General features: G+C 44.8%; 1 protein-coding gene across 1 annotated transcript; it reads left to right on the forward strand.

Annotated features, from left to right (window-relative positions):
• The first annotated feature begins 1544 nt into the window (after positions 1-1544).
• slc23a1 (solute carrier family 23 member 1) lies at positions 1545-17995 on the forward strand. Its single transcript, XM_061249347.1, has 14 exons — positions 1545-1592; positions 7804-7932; positions 8404-8561; positions 9011-9099; positions 9807-9874; positions 10640-10821; positions 11117-11237; positions 12021-12177; positions 13172-13319; positions 14308-14413; positions 15137-15266; positions 15728-15871; positions 16550-16645; positions 17685-17995. The coding sequence occupies exons 1-14, from the start codon at positions 1545-1547 to the stop codon at positions 17951-17953; spliced, it is 1845 nt and encodes a 614-aa protein (XP_061105331.1). The 3' UTR covers positions 17954-17995.
• The last annotated feature ends 3207 nt before the right edge of the window (positions 17996-21202 follow it).

A 21202-nucleotide genomic window follows, 5' to 3' on the forward strand; every position in this document is an offset into this window, starting at 1 on the left:
CTGGCACCAGACACACACATGCACTGACATGCACGCACACATAAGCAACCTGCACTTGTTTGTTTCGCACATATACACACACACACACAAACACATACCAACACGACATGTGCACACACATACTTTTGAACATGCACACACAAACATGGTTGCGTACATGCACCCAAATCCAATTCTATTATTTATTTTGACACTGAAGCCACACCCTTCTACGGGGAGTCATAGCAGGAACTGATCCCACGCTAGCGGATATCTCCTGAAGCGAGATGGAGGACCTCCCTCACCTCAGGGATTTGAACCTGCAACCATCCCACTGAGGGATGCCACAGCCTGTTCCTGTCTTTCTAGAGAACTTCTGTTCTGAGTTCTGGGCTCCCAAGAAAACAATAAACATGGTTTTATGTTCTTTAAACATGTCAAATATCCTCTAGCCTAGCCCTGTTCCTGGCGATCTAACATCCTGTAGGTTTTCGCTTCCAACTCTAACAAAGCGCACCTCAGTCAACAGCTGGAAGTCTTGTTGAGCTACTCATCGGTAGAATCAAGTGTGTTGTAATGAAAACCTGCAGGTCAGTATATCTCCAGGAACAGGGTTGGGCAGTCCTCCTCCAGCCATTACCTAACCGTGGTCCTCAGTGCCATCGCGCCCCCCACCCCACCCCATCCCATCCCACCCCACCCCACCCCACCTCCCCCTCTGCAGGGAGGTGACGCTCCTGCTCTGTTACCATTACTGGCGTTCCCCCCCTGTTCTGTGAAAACAGATGTTTGCATTTTTACGGCAATTAAAAATGGATAAATGACAGCAGACGTCTCTGTGTTTGTGTGTTGGTGGAGTGAGTGAGTTCTCGTCTTGGCCCTGGTCCAGTACCAGTTCCAGTTCCTCTGCGGTACCGCGTGTCACCGTGGAGACGGTCAGCTCTGTGGTTCCCCCCGTGTGCGGGGGTGTGTGTTCAAGGAATCTGCCACCGCGTGCGTTTGGTTTCCTGTCTGGTTCCTGGGAGTGGCCTTGCTCACCGTTTCAGCCAGTCTCTTTCTGTTTCTCTCCCTCCCTCTCTCCCTCTCTTTATCTTTGTGGCTTTCACCTTTTATTGTCCGTCTTTACTTGCCCGAATGACAAATTTCTGTTGCCAAAGCACAGTCACCATGCCCAGCAAATTTCAGACCTGAGTTAAAAATGAGGAATTCTCACACGTGATGAAGACACCGTCCTTGAGTGTTTGCTCACATGACAAATATTTATATTACCAAAACACAATCACCGTGCCCCACAAATGTTAAAAATGAGCGGTTTTCACAAGATAAGGACAATGTCCCAGACTTGTACGCAGACTGTGCCCTGTGTTCAGGCCCGTTTGAGTCACCCACCGGCTGTCACTCTCCGTTTATCCGCCCGTCTTAATTTCACTCTTTTCTGTTTGTCTCTCTGTCTGTGTGTCTGGCTTCTGTCCAGTCTGCCTGACTCATCCGCTGTCTGTTTGTCTGTCAGTCTTAGTCTCACTCTCTTCTCACTGTCCGTCTGTCTGTCCCTATGGGTTACCAATATGTTTGCCCTCAACAGCACCCTGGGGGCAGATGATTGCATCAAAAGGGTAATCTTACTCCTGAATGTTTGCCAATCAAAAAATGTGTTCTGGTTACTGCAATAGTCTCTCATGGAGGAGACCAGGGTTCAAGGCTCACCTGTTACTTTTTTCCCCTCTTTGTTTTGCTCTCAAAGAATTACACGATTACAAATATTTCTCAACTGAGTCCAGGGAGTCGGGGGGGAAAGGCAGTCATAACTGAACTCTCAGTTTTGAGGGTGGCTTGGCGGGTAGCAGTAGAGTTCAGTTTGGTAGTAACATCACGCAGAACACGGCCGTCTGCCCTCAGGGTGCTGCTGAGGGCAAAAAGTCACATTGAGCGTCCCTGGGACAGGTTTCCTTTCTGCCAGACTTCCTGTCCATTTCGGACTCATCCACTGTCTCTTCCTGTTTCTGTCTGTCTGTCTGTCTGTCCCTGTATCAGGGTTTCTCTCTGGCTGTGTTGGAAACCGCATACTACTCGTACTACATTTGAATGAAAATCAGTATGAGTCGTATACTAGTACATTAAAGTACACTTGAACTTTTAACACAGCCATTGTCTTTCTGTCCAAACTCTGACCAATCCGCCTTCCTGTTTCTCTGTCTGTCTGATTGTCTCAGATTCCTCCACTCCTCTTTCCGAGTGTTTTTCCAAATTTATCTTTCTTTATCAATCCTTCTGTCCTTCACCGACTAATCCCATTGTCACTTCCTGTTTCTCCCTGTCTGTCCATCTCAAACTAATCGGTGCCTGCCCTGGCCTGTCGCTCCTCGTCTCCCTGCGGCACTGCAAAGCGTGTTCCCACTTTTGGGGTGCGTGACCCCATTTTTTGGGTGCGTGCCTAAATGATGACTACTCCCTACATTTCAGTTCCACCCCATGCCAAGGGTGCAAAATGTACAGGGTGTTCTGGCTGTAGTCTCATGATGCGCTGCCTACCACAATCATTCAAAGGCTTGAATTCTTCAAATTCTTAAGTGGGGGCTGTGGAGTTGCATGTCCAGCTAAAGTACTTGCACCCCCCACTGTACCCCCCGTCTGGAATCAGATCCACTTTGTTTTTAACATTTTTAACTTCAGAAATAGATAGGTCCCGACAGTTAAAACTTTAGAAATCCATGCCATGTTCATTTATATTTACCTTTACTCAAAACTTTTGTCTAAAATAAGCCATTAGGGCAAACACCAGGATAACTAAGCATCAGACGGTAACATTCTCTGTTTAGTGTAATTCTGGTAAGACTAACCTGCTACGCATCGTTACGCCAAGCCACTACACCCAAGTGATAATATTTGATGAGTAGTTCGTAATACTAATTAGTACAACAATAAAGAAAAAAAAATAGAAGACACTCAAAACTTTATGAAATGCTGCAATTATATCTGTAATTGTGAAGAAGAGATCAGAGATTGGAGAGGGTAGAAACTTTCACCAGTATTCCATCAACATTTGTCCTTTATTTGAATTTATAAGTAAATGCTACACTATTTCTCCATTTTTCTATTTCGACACACACACACACACACATTTTCTCATGACTGCGACCCGCAAGGTCGCTGGTTCAATCCCCGGTGTAGCCACAATAAGATCTGCACTGCCGTTGGGCCCTGATTTTCTCCTGCTTAGTCAAATCAACTGTATTTCGCTCTGGATAAGAGCATCTGCTGAATGCCATTAACGTAACGTAAAAAAAAATATATATATATTATATACACACACTTTGGGGACAACATTTTACATAAATACTGAATTTTACAAACATAACAACACATTGATATACATTAAACAGTATTGAATTGGACAGAAAAGTCTGTACCATACATGTGTGGTGTGAATACAAATGAACAGAAAATAATGACAAAAAATTATAATAGTCATCACCGAACTGTATTTCTGAAGAAAATTTATTACTGCTTTTAAGTTTGAGATGAGTCCCAGCCTGGCCTTACACTTATGTTTGGTGCAAGCAGTTAACCCCTGTACCTGAGGACTACAGGACAGGTGTGACCAGGCTCATATAACCTGGGAGGGGCAGTTCTTTTAAATAAACTTTACTTTCTGAACCTGGATTTTTCACTGTTGCCCCTAGGCCACAGAACTGCATGAGAACTGGAACATCTATCCAAATAAGTGAAATAAGCATTAGCTGTTCCAGGTGTAATTTAGTTCTGTGGTCCAAGGGGTATACACCTGTTCTCTGACTCCAGGTCAGCACACCACAGCTAACCCATTGAAAACACACATTGATCCACATTATAAAGGCTCATAACTGCCCAGGGACACACTGCCCCATTTTGTGCTACTGTCCTGGGACTTCAAGCATCTGCTGTTGTCTGATGTTGTCATCTGATACGATTGATGCTCTGGGACTCTTTTGTGTCCCTTGCCCAGCTCTCTGATCTCTCTTTCCCACACCTCCTCTTCTTACAGGTATCTTTGTTCTTACCTGTACAAAGACCGTCTCTTCCAGCTTCTGGACTAGATTTAGTCAGCGTTTTTCCTTTATGTCAACTCACAAATAAGAACAAGTGAAACATTTCTCAACAGACAGTTTGGTGACTAAATTTTCGTGAGTGCTGAATGTTGTCTAACAGTGCTTCTGGAAAAAAAATGAAAAAAGAAGTTACAATTAGGAGTAAATGTTGATTGAATCCAGCCTATCTCCCATGATACCTGACTGATTTGTCAATTAAGAATATATGTATTTGTAATTGATTTGATTGCAACTAATCATAAAGCACTGCAAGGAATGTGTCACAGTTTGTTATGTATTCACAGATTATATTTGTGGTCAGATTTTTGTTTAAGATTTGCCATTATTTGAAAATGCAGACTACCGGTTTTAGAATGTAGAATTTAGAGTTTCAGCACTGTTATTGTTCAGATATTTTTGACCACAGTTGAAGGAAATATGAGTTTAGAAAAAAGCTAATGAGTAAAATTAGCTTTCAACAGCCAGCGTAGTGAAATGGAAAGGTGAGACCCGCTTATTTTTGGGGGATGAATGAGAACGAGGCAAACGGGTTGCAATCTAACAGATCATCTCGTCTCTTCGGACTTTTTTTTGCCTCTTTCAGCGGAGGCTCAAATACCATTTAAAGTGTTTTGTGGCGTATGTCGCCCCCTTGTGGTTAGAGGGTATTTTGTTTCTTGTGATTACCATGTGTGACTTTACGTAACCTCCAATATAAGTTTGCTGAATACAGTGACCTAGTGTTTGCTTATTGCCTCAGTTCCCAGCATTACTGAGATATATACTATGTGCTGTAAAGAGGGCAATATGATATCCTGCTGTAAAAAACAGAGCTTAAGAAATGCACATTTTAATCAAGAACTATTTCTTCTACTGCTGGAAATCGGCAACTGTGTCCACAGAGGCAGGGGTTTCCACCAAAGCACATCGGTATTCTGGGGCAACGTGTGCATGTCTTCTCTGTAGTCCGCCATTGTCAGCTGAATGACTTCCTCTATTGTCTTAGCATAATTTTTCTGACTAATGTTCACAGCTGGCTAACATGTACATGTTGATGTTTCTATACACAAGCCAAGGGCAGCTGGCTAAGACTCTGATCAAAACAATTGACACTTTGCCCCAGAATACTGATGTATTTTTGTATTAGGATGTATAGTTTACATTACATTATTGGCATTTGGCAGACGCTCTTATCCAGAGCGACGTACAGTTGATCAGACTAAGCAGGAGACAATCCTCCCCTGGAGCAATGCAGGGTTAAGGGCCTTGCTCAAGGGCCCAACGGCTGTGCGGATCTTATTGTGGCTACACTGGGATTCGAACCACCGACCTTGTGTTTCCCAGTCATTTACCTTAACCACTACGCTACAGGCCGCCGTAGTATTGGATGTATTTATGTATGTAGTCATTTTTTTCACTGTGGAGAAGCACTCTTTCCTTATGCAGTGCAATTCAATCTCACAGCAGACAATGTGGATCCAGGCCTTGCTGGGCTATCCCTCTGTCAGCTTTGACACCACAGTGGGGATTTCAATAACGGCTTTGTCAGGTGAAAAATGAAAGTTACAGCTTTCGAATGTTGCTACATTCATTCAGGTCCCAACTGACTCCTTGAACTGAGGCCTGTTGACCTTTGACCTTTGACCTCTGACCATGTTATGGAAGGGCTTCTGTGGGTCCTAGGGGTTGAGCCACATCCGGTAAAACAGCTCTGGGAATAGTTTTTTTTACGGTTTGGCAGTTACCCAAGACAATTTGTACATATTTTAGTTGGACACAGAGAACATAGGGAAACGATGGAGCAGGCCAATTCAATTTGTTGACTTGCGGGGGGGATTGGATAATGAATTATGACACCTATAAAACCCTTAACAAATTGCCAGCAGGTGGTGTATTAATCTTCACTCAGATAAGAGCCTTCATCAGCTTGCTCTTAAGAAGTCCAGCGGCAGGTTGAAAAGCTCGGTGGCACGTGAATCTGCTCTGAGAACTATCTGTTGACCTCTCCACCTTGTTTGGGTTACAGTATCAACTCCTTGAGGAGTATGTTTCAGAGTAAAGTCCAGCTGGGCCGTGTTGGGGGGCAATCATTAACTCAGCTAATCTAGAACATCCCCCACCTCCCATCCATAAAAATGACTTAAGCTCCAATAAGGGGAGATGTTTTCTGTGACACACACGTGTCCTGGGGTTTGAAGTGCTGAGCAGTGACAACGATCCGCAGCCAGAACCCAAACCAGAACCAGAACCTGAATCAGAATTTCTGAGCAGACATGACACACAAAACCTCCAAGCAAGACTCAAAGGTAACCCAGATCATCAATACTGTTGTCTGCAATAACCCCTTTAAATTGACAATAACGCTTAGTATGTGTTTGTGTGTGACAGTTCATGTATGCCGTTTCTGTTTTTTGTGACCGTGTACTTATGCTAAAATGAAAGGACTTAGACAATGTAAAGTTTAAACCATGCTTGTCTTCCTTTTTACTTCTTGAAGAAGGTACTGCTGATGTTCTGTGTGCAAAGATGACTGAGATGATTGAGGGCTAAGATTGAGTTGTTCTGTAATTTGTACAGTAGTTTGTTGACCTTTGAAGTGATTTCTGTCATGGTTTTAGTTGTTAGGTTTTCTGTGGTAGGTTTGGCTTTCAAATACTTATGCTAGTTCAGGTTATGTACTGTATATGTGGTGTGGCATGATAACTGTGCTTGTTAACATTTAGAATAAATCACTGTGGTTGCTGGTAGATTAAATGCTGACATTTCTGTGGAAGTTCCTGTTCTGTTATGAGATTTCTGTGCAAGTGTGAATTCAGGGATGGACACTTTTTTAAGGATGTGCCCTTTGGAATGATTTATTTTGTAGCTCAAGTTCATACTGTATATAATTCTGGAGTCATTTCTGTGATTGTTTATTCACAGGTATGGTGTATATACTGAATGAGAGGTGCAAGAGATTTTAGGTGTAGTATATTCTGTGTAAGAGATTTAAGGTGTAGTATATTCTGTGTACAAGATTTAAGGTGTAGTATATTCTGTGTACGAGTTTTAAGGTGTAGTATATTCTATATTTTTGCTGGGAGTTTTTTTATGTTGAGAAAGAGAGGTCTGCCATTTTGTAATGGATTAAGTTGGCAGTTATCTACTCCATCGGCAGTGAGAGGTCGACCAAGGTGATGTTCCCCAAAACAAACTATTCCGGGGAAAAACAATTTCATTTGTGGGAATGTATGATTTTGGGGTTTGGGGCAGGGGAGGTTTAAGGGCGGGAATGAGGCCTTTTGGCTTTAAAGACGGGCCTTCAGGCCACAGCGTGGTGTGCTGGCGGGGTTTCCGCCATCCTTCGCCGGATCGCGAGCACTGGGCCAGTGGGTTATGTGTGCAGCACCTGGGGGATGATGTCATCAACAAGGAAGAAAAAAACTCAACGACGCGTGTCACCGTGACCGCCCTCCGAGTTATAACCTAAACCTATCCCACAATGCTTGCAGCGGTTGATCATTCAAAGAAACGGATCACAAAGCTGGTGTGTTTGTCTTGGCTTTTGGCTTGAAATGAATTACCGACGTTCTGGGAACGACCATTTTTTCTGACCTTTGCCTGGTACAGCATCATACAGTTACAGTGCTGTTATTGTGGGCTGTTAATATTAATAAATAGGATGATGTAAGTAGATAACCTATGCCTTGTTGGATTTGTTGGAATTATTTAAATGGGTTTTCTGCACCTTGTCCTGTCTCCCATTCTGACTCTAACCCAGACAGAGGCCCATGGGCAGAGCTCAGAGGCGGAAAAGGAGCCTACGACCGAACCTCAGAATGGCTTTGACATGATCTACAGCATCGAGGACGTCCCGCCCTGGTACCTGTGCATCCTACTGGGGCTCCAGGTATATGCACAGATGCACACACAAACATGCATGCATGCAACGTGCATGCAAGTGTGCTTGAACAGCATGCTTGAACTCGCACACACACACACACACACACACACACACACATGCCTGCACATGTATTCATGAACAAACAGACATGCATACACGTACATGCATGAGCACGCACACTCACACACACACCTGCACATGCACGCATAAGCATTACATTACATTACATTATTGGCATTTGGCAGACGCTCTTATCCAGAGCGACGTACAACAAAGTGCAAAGGCACACACACATGCCTGCAAATGCATGCATAAGCACACACACACACACACACACACACCTGCACATGCATGCATAAGCACACACACACATGCCTGCAAATGCATGCATAAGCACACACACACACACCTGCACATGCATGCATGAATAAACACACGGGCACATTCACTGGCAGCGTGGTTGCTCTGTCCCCGCAGCACTACCTGACCTGTTTCAGTGGGACCATCGCAGTGCCCTTCCTCCTGGCAGAGGCCATGTGTGTGGGGCGGGACCAGTACACCATCAGCCAGTTGGTGGGCACTATCTTCACCTGCGTGGGCATTACCACCCTCATACAGACCACCTTCGGAGTCAGGTGTGTGTGTGCATGCGTGAGAGAGAGAGTGTGTATGTGTGTGTGTGCACACGAGTGTGATTGTGTGTGTGTGTGTGTGTGTGTGAGAGTGTGTCAGAGACTGTGTGACCGTGTGAGAGTGAGTGTGCATGTATGTGTATGTGGGTTTGTGTGTGTGTGTGTGTGTGTGTGTGTGTGTGTGTGTGTGTGTATGGGAATGTGTGTATGTTTGAATCCTTGAAAATATTTTGAATATTGAAAAAACAAGAAAGGCTTTGAAAGGACATACTAAATCCTGCTTAGATATTAATTGGCTTCACACACTTTTATATTTAAAGAAGACTTGTTCCATGTAGATTTGACTTTGTTGAAAATAAAAGTAATGAACTTTTACCCTGTGAATGTGGCCTGGGCGGATGTGCTTGACCATCTGTTGACCATCTGTTGTTCTGTCCGTCCGTGTGTTCCAGACTGCCTCTCTTCCAGGCCAGTGCTTTCGCCTTCCTCATTCCAGCCCAGGCCATCCTGAAGCTGGACAAGTGGAAATGTCCCCCTGATGGTGCGTGCTCAAATGGATCCGACTGGATTGCAGTTACACAGCGCTGTATAGCTCAACATCTCAACACCAGGGCCAGGCACGGACAGTACCTGTATAAAATGGCTGCAGCCAAGGGGGCATATGCTTCAGCATGTGAAGGTGTAATGCTTATACTAAATAAAGTGATAGTGGAGGTACATTTTTGTACAAATTTCCCAAATGTACCCTGAAAGTACAGTAAAATTATATTTGGGTACAAATGAGTTAGTTTTCCTAAAGGCTACAATTTCCCAGCGACAAGCATTTGTACCATTTTTTTTACCTAAGTGTAATGTTTCACAGTAAATGGGGTGGATCTAATCTCAAACACCACCTGTATGGGCCATTTTGTGCCAGAAAGCTCACCACACAACAGCCAAGAAAAAGACACAGGGTATTATTATTGACTGAGATGCAAGAGCACTGGCTTATCCCCTATTCTTTGTGAAGAATGGCATAAATTGTTTAAGAGCACAGTGACTCGTGACCTTGGGTTAGCATCTCATCTGAAAGACGAGGGGGTACAGGGGGTCCCCCTATTCAGCCCCTACCAGCTGCTCTACGGTGCTAGAGGGGGAGGGGGTGAAGTGCTATTGCTGTCGGTTACTGATGACCTCAAGATGGTACAGGGTGAGAGGGAAGTGTAGTTTAAAATGGAAATGGAGTGTGCCATTTTGTTTGTATCCCAGAGGCGATATATGGGAACTGGACTCTTCCACTCGACACCGGACATATCTGGCACCCAAGAATAAGAGAGGTACCTGTCTGTCTGTCTGTGTGTCTGTCTCTGGTAGTGTGTCTGTAGATCTGCCTGCCTGCCTCTCTCAACTGTATTTTTAATTCAGAATTATGATATGCTGTGATACACATTCTGATTAAATATTGCCAGTTTGTACAGCTGTTGCAAAATAGTCTGTCCAACTGCCAGTCTGTCTCCGGTTTAGACTGTCTCTCTCTGTCAGTCTGTCTGCCTGATGGAGTTGTGGCACTGCAGTGTTACATTACATTACATTACATTAATGGCATTTGGCAGACACTCTTATCCACAGCAACATACAGTTGATTAGACAAAGCAGGCGACAATCCTCCCCTGGAGCAATGCGGGGTTAAGGGCCTTGCTCAAGGGCCCAATGGCTGTGCTGTCTTTTTGTGGCTACACTGGGGATTGAACCACCGCCCATGCTGGTCCCAGTCATGTACCTTGACCACGACACTACAAACCGCCCTGGAGCGTAGTGTGGAGCCTGTGTGGGAGTCAAAGCAGCAGTGTTGAGCTGAGCTTTGGAGTCAAAGCAGCAGTGTTGAGCTGAGCTTTGGAGTCAAAGCGGCAGTGTTGAGCTGAGCTTTGGAGTCAAAGCAGCAGTGTTGAGCTGAGCTTTGGAGTCAAAGCAGCAGAGTAGAAATGAGCTTTGGAGTCAAAGCAGCAGTGTTGAGCTGAGCTTTGGAGTCAAAGCAAAGCCGAGGTGTGCAGTCTGAGCGTGGTTGGGCTTCGTTCACTGACGCTTGTCTGTCTGTCTCTCAGATCCAGGGGGCCATCATGGTGTCCAGCGTGGTGGAGGTGTTCATCGGCCTGGTGGGGCTCCCCGGTCTCCTGCTCAACTACATCGGGCCCCTGACGGTCACCCCGACCGTGTCCCTCATCGGCCTTTCAGTCTTCCAGACCGCGGGCGACCGAGCTGGGTCACACTGGGGCCTCTCCATGATGTAAGAGGCTTTTCACCTGCACACATACACACACGCATGAACACATACACACACACACACACACACACACACTTATGTTATCTATGACTATAGTCTCTAATATTCTCTGTAAAGTCCCATATCCTCTTTCCCCCTATAGCTGTTTCTTTAAAGTTTATGTCTGTAATTTTTCAGTTTTGGTGGATTTAGTGACATATGTGGTTACAAATGGTCACAAAAATGCCATAGTAGTTATCAAATATGTTTTTTTAGGAAAAAATGAGGGATTGACACTCAATGTTTTTTTCTGTTCCAGGTGTGTATTCCTCATTGTGCTGTTTGCCCAGTACCTGCGCAACTGGGCCGTCTCTCTCCCCACCTACAACAGGCAGGAGGGCTGCACCACCACCAAGGTCCAGATCTTCAAGATGTTCCCGGTCAGAACCGACCCTCTCCCCACCCCCCTTTCCTAGGAAACGGCTCCAACACAACATCTCCTTCTCTGTCTGTCTCTCTCTCCCCCTCTCTCACTGTCTCTCTCTCCCCCTCTGTCTCTGTTCTCTCACTTTCTCCCTTTCCTCCTTTTGCTCTGTCTCTGTGTTCTTCTCTCTCTCTCAATTCAATTAAATTCAATTCTGTGACTTGAGTGTACGTATCGAATTTGAAGCTGAAGTTGAGAGGCACTCCACACTCAAACCCCCAAACAGTTATTTTCTGTAAGCCATCTACACGCCCACCTCTTCGAGCCACATGTTATCATCCATCCAGAGAGAAAAATGGCCGATGGTATCAGCTCTGTGAAAGCGGGAGTACAGTCGGACAGAAAACCGGTCTGTGAGGAACACACAGGTCTCCAGGCTTCTGTGAGGAACACACAGGTCTCCAGGCTTCTGTGAGGAACACACAGGTCTCCAGGCTTCTGTGAGGAACACACAGGTCTCCAGGCTTCCAGCATCGGGTCACCGTTGCATTTTGCTGTGAAGGCGACTCACACACCCTGCAATCTGAGCTACATCTGCGCTCCACTGTATGTGGGTGGTCCTTTTAGACCTACCCTCATTCAAACTGCACTGCAAAACAAAGGACATCTGAAGACTAATTGTTACAAGACTTTAAGACAGACGTTTCTTTTTGCAGTATGGTGGTTATTTTTGCTCATGTTATTTCATGTTAAAAGTCTCTCTCTCTCTCTCCCTCTCTCGCCCTCTCTTCCTCTCTAGATCATCATAGCGATCATGGTGGTCTGGCTGTTGTGCTACGTGCTCACACTCACGGATCTCTTGCCCCGGGACCCCAGTCAGTACGGACACAAGGCGCGCACTGACGCCCGAGGCGAAATCATGTCCCTCGCCCCCTGGTTCCGACTGCCGTATCCCTGTAAGACCCCTGTGCATCCCGGGACAGCCCATTGCACCCAATTAATGTGACCATATTCATTAAAAAATCATTATCAGTTTTATATATTGCAGGGGTGCCTAACCCTGTTCCTCGAGACTGTCCTGCAGGTTTTCACTCTAACCATAATGTGGCAAACCTCATTCAACAGCTTGAGATCCCATTGAGCTGATAGTAGATCTCCAGGAACAGGGTTGGGTAGCCCTGCTCTAGCTGTTGAATGAGGTGCGCTCTGTTAGGGTTGGAGTGAAAACCTACAGGATGGTAGATCTCCAGGAACAGGGTTGGGCAGCCCTGCTCTAGCTGTTGAATGAGGTGCGCTCTGTTAGGGTTGGAGTGAAAACCTACAGGATGGTAGATTTCCAGGAACAGGGTTGGGTTGCCCTGCTCTAGCTGTTGAATGAGGTGTGCTCTGTTAGGGTTGGAGTGAAAACCTGCAGGATGGTAGATCTACAGGAACAGGGTTTGGCAGACTTGGGCTTCAGTGTCAGAATGGAAAATATTTCATGGAAACTGCTCATTAAACCCATCTCGGCTTGTCATTTCACAGACTCAACACCTCAATCATAAACAGTCCTTACTAGGATTTTATAGATACTTAAGTGTGATACTTAACCTGTGAGTATTAGATAAGGGTCAGGATGTTAACCATAAAATTCTGTATTGCCTTGAAAGGACAACTGTTTTTTTAAGTTACAAGTTACAGGAAGAAGGGGCTATAATCTTCAAGTCAGATTCTTAACTCTTAAATTAGTCTTAAATATTGCTCAAGTGTTGGTTTCAGTGTTCTCCATTTTATGAATGAATGATGAATGCCCATGTGTATGGAGAAGATACTTTATAAACAGTAATGTACTCAAACATTCAAGACATTGCCGTGTAATCATGTCACACAGCTGTCTTGATGTCTACCCTGAGTGGTAATGCATCATGGGAGATATCCTAACAGGGAATTTGTTGGGTTGCCCTCTTCCAGGTCAGTGGGGGTTGCCCACGGTGACGGTTGCCGGGGTGCTGGGCATGTTCAGTGCCACCCTATCGGGGATAGTGGAGTCCATAGGGGATTACTACGCCTGTGCTCGGCTCTCAGGGGCCCCACCACCACCGATCCATGCCATCAACAGGTGGGCGCCATTTTGGATCATCAAGTATTGGGGTACATTCCGGTCAGACTCCATTTTGGTTGTGAGGTGACATACTGAGAATTTATAGGGTACATGTATTTACACTCACTGAACACTTTATTAGGAACATTTTTACTTAATTACACCTACTTATAAATGTGATTATCTAATCAGCCAATTGTGTGGCAGCAGTGCAATGCATACAATCATGTAGATATGTGTCAGGAACTTCAGTTAATGTTCAACCATCAGAATGGGTAAAAAATGTGATCTAAGTGACTTTGGTCGTGGAATGATTGTTGCTGGCTGACAGGGTGGTTTGAGTATCTCAGGAAATCTCCTGGAATTTTCACACACACTAGTTTGCAAAGAATGGTGCAAAAAACAAAAAGAAAATGAAACGGAAGGACTCTCCTTTGTTAATGAGAGACGTCAGAGGAGAATGGCCTGACTGGTCAAAGCTGACAGGATTTTCTGTGGTGCCTGGGATGGTGAATATAAGCATTGGCATGTCATGTTCTGTTCATTGAACAGTGGTATGTTCTAAGACCTCTCCTGCAGTTTATCCCCGACTTATGATCAATGGGTTTGACTCCCTCCTGTGCTGGTCTCACAGTGTCTGACTCCCTCCTGTGCTGGTCTCCCAGTGTCTGACTCCCTCCTGTGCTGGTCTCATAGTGTCTGACTTGCTCCTGTGCTGGTCTCACAGTGTCTGACTCCCTCCTGTGCTGGTCTCACAGTGTCTGACTCCCTCCAGTGCTGGTCTCACAGTGTCTGACTCCCTCCGGTGCTGGTCTCACAGTGTCTGACTCCCTCCAGTGCTGGTTTCATAGTGTCTGACTCCCTCAGGTGCTGGTCTTGCAGTGTCTGACTCCCTCATGTGCTGGTCTTGCAGTGTCTGACTCCCTCCTGTGCCGGTCTCACAGTGTCTGACTCCCTCCTGTGCTGGTCTTGCAGTGCCTGACTCCCTCCTGTGCTGGTCTTGCAGGGGTATCTTCACGGAGGGCATTTGCTGCATCATCGCGGGGCTGCTGGGTACTGGGAACGGCTCCACCTCCTCCAGCCCAAACATCGGGGTGCTGGGCATCACCAAGGTAACAGCCACCTGCGGGGACACCCCGGGGCTGCGCTACCGCTAATACCACCGTTCTGAAACTGACCCTGTGGCGGAGTCGATGCGTTAATGTGCTCAGAAGCTGGCCGGTACTAGAGGCTGTCACAAAGCCAGGCTGCATTACAGATCATTAACAGTGACATACTTCTGGATGACCTGGCCTTTCTCAGCCACTGCCATTGAAAGTTGATTTGCTCTCATATCTCTGTGAACTGTGGACCGGAGATTTATTCGCTTTGCTATGCTGTTATGCTGTTAAGTTGTTTTACAGTTTGCTGTGTGTGTGTGTGTGCAATCACTAGAGTCTTTGCTAAGGACCTTGATTAGTAGAATCAGGTGTGTAGCTACTTGGTTGGAACAAAAGCCTGCACCCACACTGGCCCTTTCTGGATGAGATTGAGTATACTTGGCGTATGGTGTGTTTCAGGCCTAAGGGGCGACATTGACTCTTGCGGTAAGAGCATTTGTCTGGCAGTCGTAGGATTGCCAGTTCGATCCCGCCCTGGGTGTGTCACTGAGCAAGACACCTAACCCCAATTGTTCCTGACGAGCTGGTTGGTGCCTTGCATGGCAGCCAATCAGTGTGAATGGATGAATGATAAGCATCAGTTGGACAGCACTTTGGATAAAGGCGCTATATAAATGCCAAACATTTACCATTAAGTGTCGTTGTGCCGGTGTTTTCCCTTTTCCGTTTCTCTAGGTAGGCAGCAGGAGGGTTGTGCAGTACGGTGCCGCCATTATGTTCGTCCTAGGGACCGTGGGGAAATTCACTGCCCTGTTTGCCTCTCTGCCTGATCCCATTCTCGGGGGAATGTTCTGCACCTTGTTTGGTAAGGGACCAAACCTTTGGCAGCGTAGGCTGTGGTAGTATCTGATAATAACCACTAGGGGGCAGTAAGTGAACACCTAGCTCACTATAGCGCAAGAATCGAGGTCTCTTCAGGATACAAAGCATTTTGCTGTGTTTAATACTGCTATTTTTTTCAAGTGCTATGTTTACTCCGAATGACTAACAGTTGCTCAGCAACTGCAAGTATTTTCCTTTTTCATTTTATTCAACAGTTTTTCTTATCCTCAGTGTCGTCCCAATAGTTTCACAGTGCAATAGCATCCGTTCTCAAAAACATGACTTTTTTTGGTCTTTTTTATTTAGCTGAACATGTGTGCTTATAAATGTAAAGGAAGAATTATTGAATAAACCTGCAGGACATATTTAATTTGCATGACCTTACGTGAGTGGCATGACTGGGCACCCGGGTTCCCTCATCCGCGAATCTGGCGCCCCCTACAGGAATGATCACGGCAGTGGGCCTGTCCAACCTGCAGAACGTGGACCTGAACTCCTCTAGAAACCTCTTCGTCCTCGGATTCTCCATGTTCTCCGGCCTGATGCTCCCAAACTACCTGGACGCACACCCGGGCAGCATTCGCACAGGTGAAGAGACCGGACGCCCCTTCCACCTGGCACAGCCTTTGAGGAGACACACTAAACAACTACGAGGACATTATGAAACAGCCAATAAGGACATGCACTAAATGCATACTACATCCAGCCTTTCTTTGTGGAGCAGTGGTGGCCAATCATGTGCCATGGAGGACTGATAGTGTGTAGGTTTTCATTCCAACCAATCGCTACACCATCTGATTTTACTAATTAACACGCCTTGAACCAGAGAGGAGGGAACTAATGACTGAAATCAGCTGGTGTAGTGATTGGTTGGGATGGAAACCTGTATACTCTCGGCCCTCCATGGCACATGGTTGGTCACCATGGGCATGGAGTTTAAGTGTTCTTCTTGTACGCTGGTTTCCACCGGGTTCTCCGGTGTCCTCTCATAATCCGGTTAGGCAAGTTGAAGATGCATTAACAGGGAATTGCTGTAAAAGCTTGCTCAGTCAACCTACCCTTTATAAATAAAGGTTAATAATGAGATACACTAACCAGCTAACGAGATGTGCAATGAACAACTAATATAAAAAGATAAAGGAAACAGGAATGTTCATTGATAGATGACCTTAATTGGTTGTGATAAGGTTTCTTGTTGTGAAGTAAGATGATGATGATGGTAATGTTGTCATTAGTTTTCATTGAAACGTGTTGTGGTGTGATCAGGAGTTGCAGAACTGGACCAGATCATCACTGTGCTGCTCACCACCGAGATGTTTGTGGGGGGGTTCCTCGCCTTTGTGCTGGACAACACCATTCCTGGTATGCATGTCCGTTTAGAATATAATCAGGCCGTTATGCGTTATCACTTCTCTTTGTGTGTGACTCAATTGGACTCTGACTGGCCAACATAAAGCCCCAGCTTGGGACGTATAGAGCCCACCAGGCTGCATTATACAATGTTCCTGTACAGTAGTAACTGTGTGTGTGTGTGTGTGTGTGTATGTACGTGTGTATATGTATGTATGTGTGTGTATGCATGTGCTTGTGTATGTGTGTGTGTGCATGTGTGTACTTGTGTGTCTGTGTGTGCGTGTATATGTGTCTATGTGTATATGTGTGCTGTGTGTGTACTCGTGTGTGTGTGTATGTGTTTGTGTGTGTGTGCGTGTATATGTGTCTATGTGTATGTGTATGTGTGTGTACTCGTGTGTGTGTTTGTGTGTGTGTGTGTATATGTGTGTATGTGTATGTGTATGTGTATATGTGTGTGTGTGTGTGGTGTGTGTGTATATGTGTCTATGTGTATGTGTATGTGTGTGCTGTGTGTGTACTCGTGTGTGTGTGTGTGTGTGTATATGTGTGTATGTGTGTGTGTGTGTGTGTGTGGTGTGTGTGTGTGTGTGTGCATGTATATGTGTCTATGTGTATGTGTATGTGTGTGCTTTGTGTGTACTCGTGTGTGTGTGTGTGTGTGTGTACTTGTATGTGTATATGTGTGTGTATGTGTATGTATGTGTGTGCTGTGTGTGTACTCGTGTGTGTGTGTGTGTGTGTGTGTGCCTGTGTGTGTATGTGTATGTATGTGTATGTGTGTGCTGTGTGTGTACTCGTGTATGTGTATATGTGTGTGTATGTGTATGTATGTGTATGTGTGTGCTGTGTGTGTACTCGTGTGTGTGTGTGTGTGTGTGTGTGTGTGTGTGTGTGTGTGCGCCTGTGTGTGTATGTGTATGTGTATGTATGTGTGTGCTGTGTGTGTACTCGTGTGTGTGTGTGTGTGTGTGTGTGTGCGTGTGCCTGTGTGTGTATGTGTATGTATGTGTGTGTGTGTGTGTGTGTGTGTGTGTGTCGTCCCCAGGCACCAGAAAGGAGCGGGGTCTATTAGAGTGGACGGCGAGTCACTCCTCCAGCTGCTCGACGGACATGCGCACTTACGAGTTCCCCGTGGGCATGGGCTGCGTGCGGAGGACCGACTGCCTACGCTACCTTCCCATCAGCCCCAGCTTCCAGGGCTTCTCCCTGCACAGGAGGAAGTGCAGAGCGCAGAGCACGGACCAGGCTGAGAAGCCGAGCCCAGAGAATCCACAGCCAGACGCCACAGTCGTTTTGGCCTCGACTGAAGTATAACAAAAAATCTTTCTTTTTTTAAAATGTAGTTGTATTATTTATTATTTCAAATAATACCAGTGATATACCAGTATTTTATTAATGATATTGCAAATTATTTGTATTTTTCATGATTTTGTCATTTTAAAATCTTAACTTCAGATTAAAAAATAACATATTCAAATACGATGACACATGCACAGGAACTTGCATGATGAACATGAAATATCAAGAAAAAAATCAAAAAATAATCTTTAAAATTAGGTTTGAAATGTTGCCCAATATTACCATGTCAGATGACATTGTTGCTTGTCTCTGGGCGGTCTTTTTTCTCCAAAACATGCTGCTTTTTAAAAATATAACATGAATGTACTGGAACTTTTCTAACCTCAGCTGGAGCACCTTTAAATGAGAAACATAAACAGCAAACACTGGGAAGACTGGGAACAAGTCTCTATTTGCAGCTGGTCCAGGTAGTGAGCGAGCCCCTTCCTGTTGGTTTCCCATCTATAACACTGCTTTATTACTCCTGAGAGGATTTTTGCACTGTCACTGCAAAGATGCACACACGACCCAGAAACCCAATCACTGTCATGCAAATAACCTGACATATTAACAGTCTTCCATTGGAATCTCTTGGAATTTAACCTTCAGTACAAAAGACGCTCATGTGTACTGTTAGTAAGGTCATCCTCTACCATTTCACCCCTGGCAAATGTTCAGCCTTTTATCCCACTCCCTCAAAACCTGAGTCAGCTTTGGTTGTAAGGGTGCCACCTGGAGGATGGAGGACAGAAGTATTGCACACTGACAAAAAAATAAAGACTCTGCAAGTTGCATTAATACGGATAAATCTTTATTTTCTGTGTAAAAAATGGAAATTCACAAGTGAACATAGAGCTTGAAAAATAGCATGCTTTACCTTGTATTTGGATTATAATGAAGAGAAATATATATATAATATCATATTGTAAAAACATATCTGTCACTGTCATGTACATGTGATTTAACCAATATATTTGAAATGTAAAACTTATATAACAGATTTATGTGTCATACAACTGTTCATTTTTTCATTTTCTACTTACATGTATATTTTATTAAGCAACTGAGAAAGAGAGAAAAGTTTGGTGAATAATGGGCTTCTTTTAGAAATATGGATTTAGGCCAACTCATTATAAATTTTTTGTGTGAGTTCAGCATGTAACAAAATGCCAAACAGAGACGCTATTTTTCATAACATTTTGCTGGGAGGTATGACATTTACTGTATACACTGCTGTGACCTACAATGACCTGGAAATGTTAGAATTGGAGACCTGCCCTACATTTTGTGAGCATGCTCAGTGTTAATCCCAGAAGGTTTAAAGTCATTGGCTGTGTTCAAATCTGCATACTATCTTACTACTCATACTAAATTTCAGGGTGATTTTCATTTAAATGTAGTTCAAATAGTATGTTAAGTCTGCTGTTTGAAACACAGCCGTTGTATTAGGTCACATAATATTGGCAGTTTTTGTAAAGGGAAAACAAATATTTCAGTTTGTATGTGCCAGTAACTTCAAACCCAAAAGCATTTCAGTCAATATCTACAAACAACACAATAACAAGCAATGGTGAGGATAAAAGTGAACAAAGAAAACAAAGCCGTGTGAATGTGAGTTTACATACTGGAAATAATCTTTAGAAATACTAAACTTTGGACAAAATATATATTTCTATTCCATGTTTTCTTTTTCTTCCTCTGTACAGTCTACAGAGAGGTTTGATCGATATAAAACCATCCATCCATCCATCCATTATGTGAAACCGCTCATCCTGAGCAGGGTTGCAGGGGGGCTGGAGCCTATCCCAGCATACATTGGGCAAAAGGCAGGAATACACCCTGGACAGGTCACCAGTCCATCGCAGGGCACACACACCATTCACTCACACACTCATACCTATGGGCAATTTAGACTCTCCAATCAGCCTAACCTGCATGTCCTTGGACTGTGGGAGGAAACTGGAGTACCCGGAGGAAACCCACACAAACATGGGGAGAACGTGCAAACTCCGCACAGAGAGGCCCCGGCCGACGGGGATTCGAACCCAGGACCTTCTTGCTGTGAGGCGGCAGTGCTACCCACTGCACCATCCCTGTGCCACCCGATATAAAACCAAAAACCAAATAACTTACTTGGTTTATTTTTTCTGATGCAGGTAAAGTACAGGCCACTATCAGATGTGTAGACAGGAGAACAAAGAAACATTGGCCTCCACTGGCTTCCTATTGCCGCACGCATCCGATTCAAGGCCCTAGTGTTGGCATTTCAGGCTGCTAAGGGGACTGCCCCACATTACATACAATCCCTGATCACTCCCTACTCCCCAGCTAGACCACTCCGGTCTGCCAGCTCTGGTCGCCTTACGATTCCCTCTCTACGGGCACCTGGTGGTCGAGCTGCACGTTCACGCCTGTTTTCCGTTCTGGTTCCTCAGTGGTGGAATGACTTGCCTACCACTGTCAGGACAGCAGAATCCCTCCCCCTATTTCGACGCAGACTCAAAACACACCTCTTCAAACTCTACCTTAGTCCCCCCTCCTGATTTACCCCGCCCCCCCTTCTGATACCCCTATCCCTGTCTAACCCCCCCCCCCCCCCAAAAAAATAAAAAAATAAAAAAAATAATTGCACTTATGATGACGACTATATGTTTAGAACAGCAGTTCAGGTGTATTTTTCTAGTTCTGGATGTGATGCTTTGACTTGTGGTAGAACCTATGCACTTGTAAGTCGCTTTGGATTAAAAGCGTCTGCCAAATGACTAAAATGTAAAATGTAAAATGTAAATGTATTTTATTTTATTTGTAAAATACATGGTGCAACATTTATTTATGTATATACATTTTTCAGATAACTACAGAAATTTGAATAGAAACTTGACTTTAGCAGCAGTTAATGTTGCAATGATAATCGGAGTTCCTGAATTGATATAGTTTATCCGAGAGGTATGGTAAGATCCCAATACACACTTCCTCCATCGCGCTGACCCTTGGGATAGCTCCACAGTTTTAAGCTGCTCTCTCCGGAGCTTCCACAGTAGATTGCTAAAAATTTAAATCCTGATCTGGTACAAAAAAAAGCCCAGTGGAAAAATGAAGGATGAAGGAGATGATTAGCAGGGGTAAAACACTTTTGCAGAGTAGACATACTAATGATTGGATTAGCCAGCTATTTCGGATATGCAGCATACTAAGTCCGTCTCTATTTTAGAACATGCTTGGCTC

Source organism: Conger conger, chromosome 7 (assembly GCF_963514075.1).
Source record: "Conger conger chromosome 7, fConCon1.1, whole genome shotgun sequence".
NCBI lineage: Eukaryota > Metazoa > Chordata > Actinopteri > Anguilliformes > Congridae > Conger > Conger conger.

Excerpts from the sequence above, each read along its gene's own strand:
- slc23a1 (XM_061249347.1), top strand. The coding sequence starts at position 1,545 with ATGTTTGCCCTCAACAGCACCCTGGGGGCAGATGATTGCATCAAAAGG. Across the intron at positions 8,562-9,010 it reads CAGACCACCTTCGGAGTCAG|ACTGCCTCTCTTCCAGGCCA; the intron begins GTGTGTGTGTGC and ends CGTGTGTTCCAG. Across the intron at positions 16,646-17,684 it reads GCTGGACAACACCATTCCTG|GCACCAGAAAGGAGCGGGGT; the intron begins GTATGCATGTCC and ends TGTCGTCCCCAG.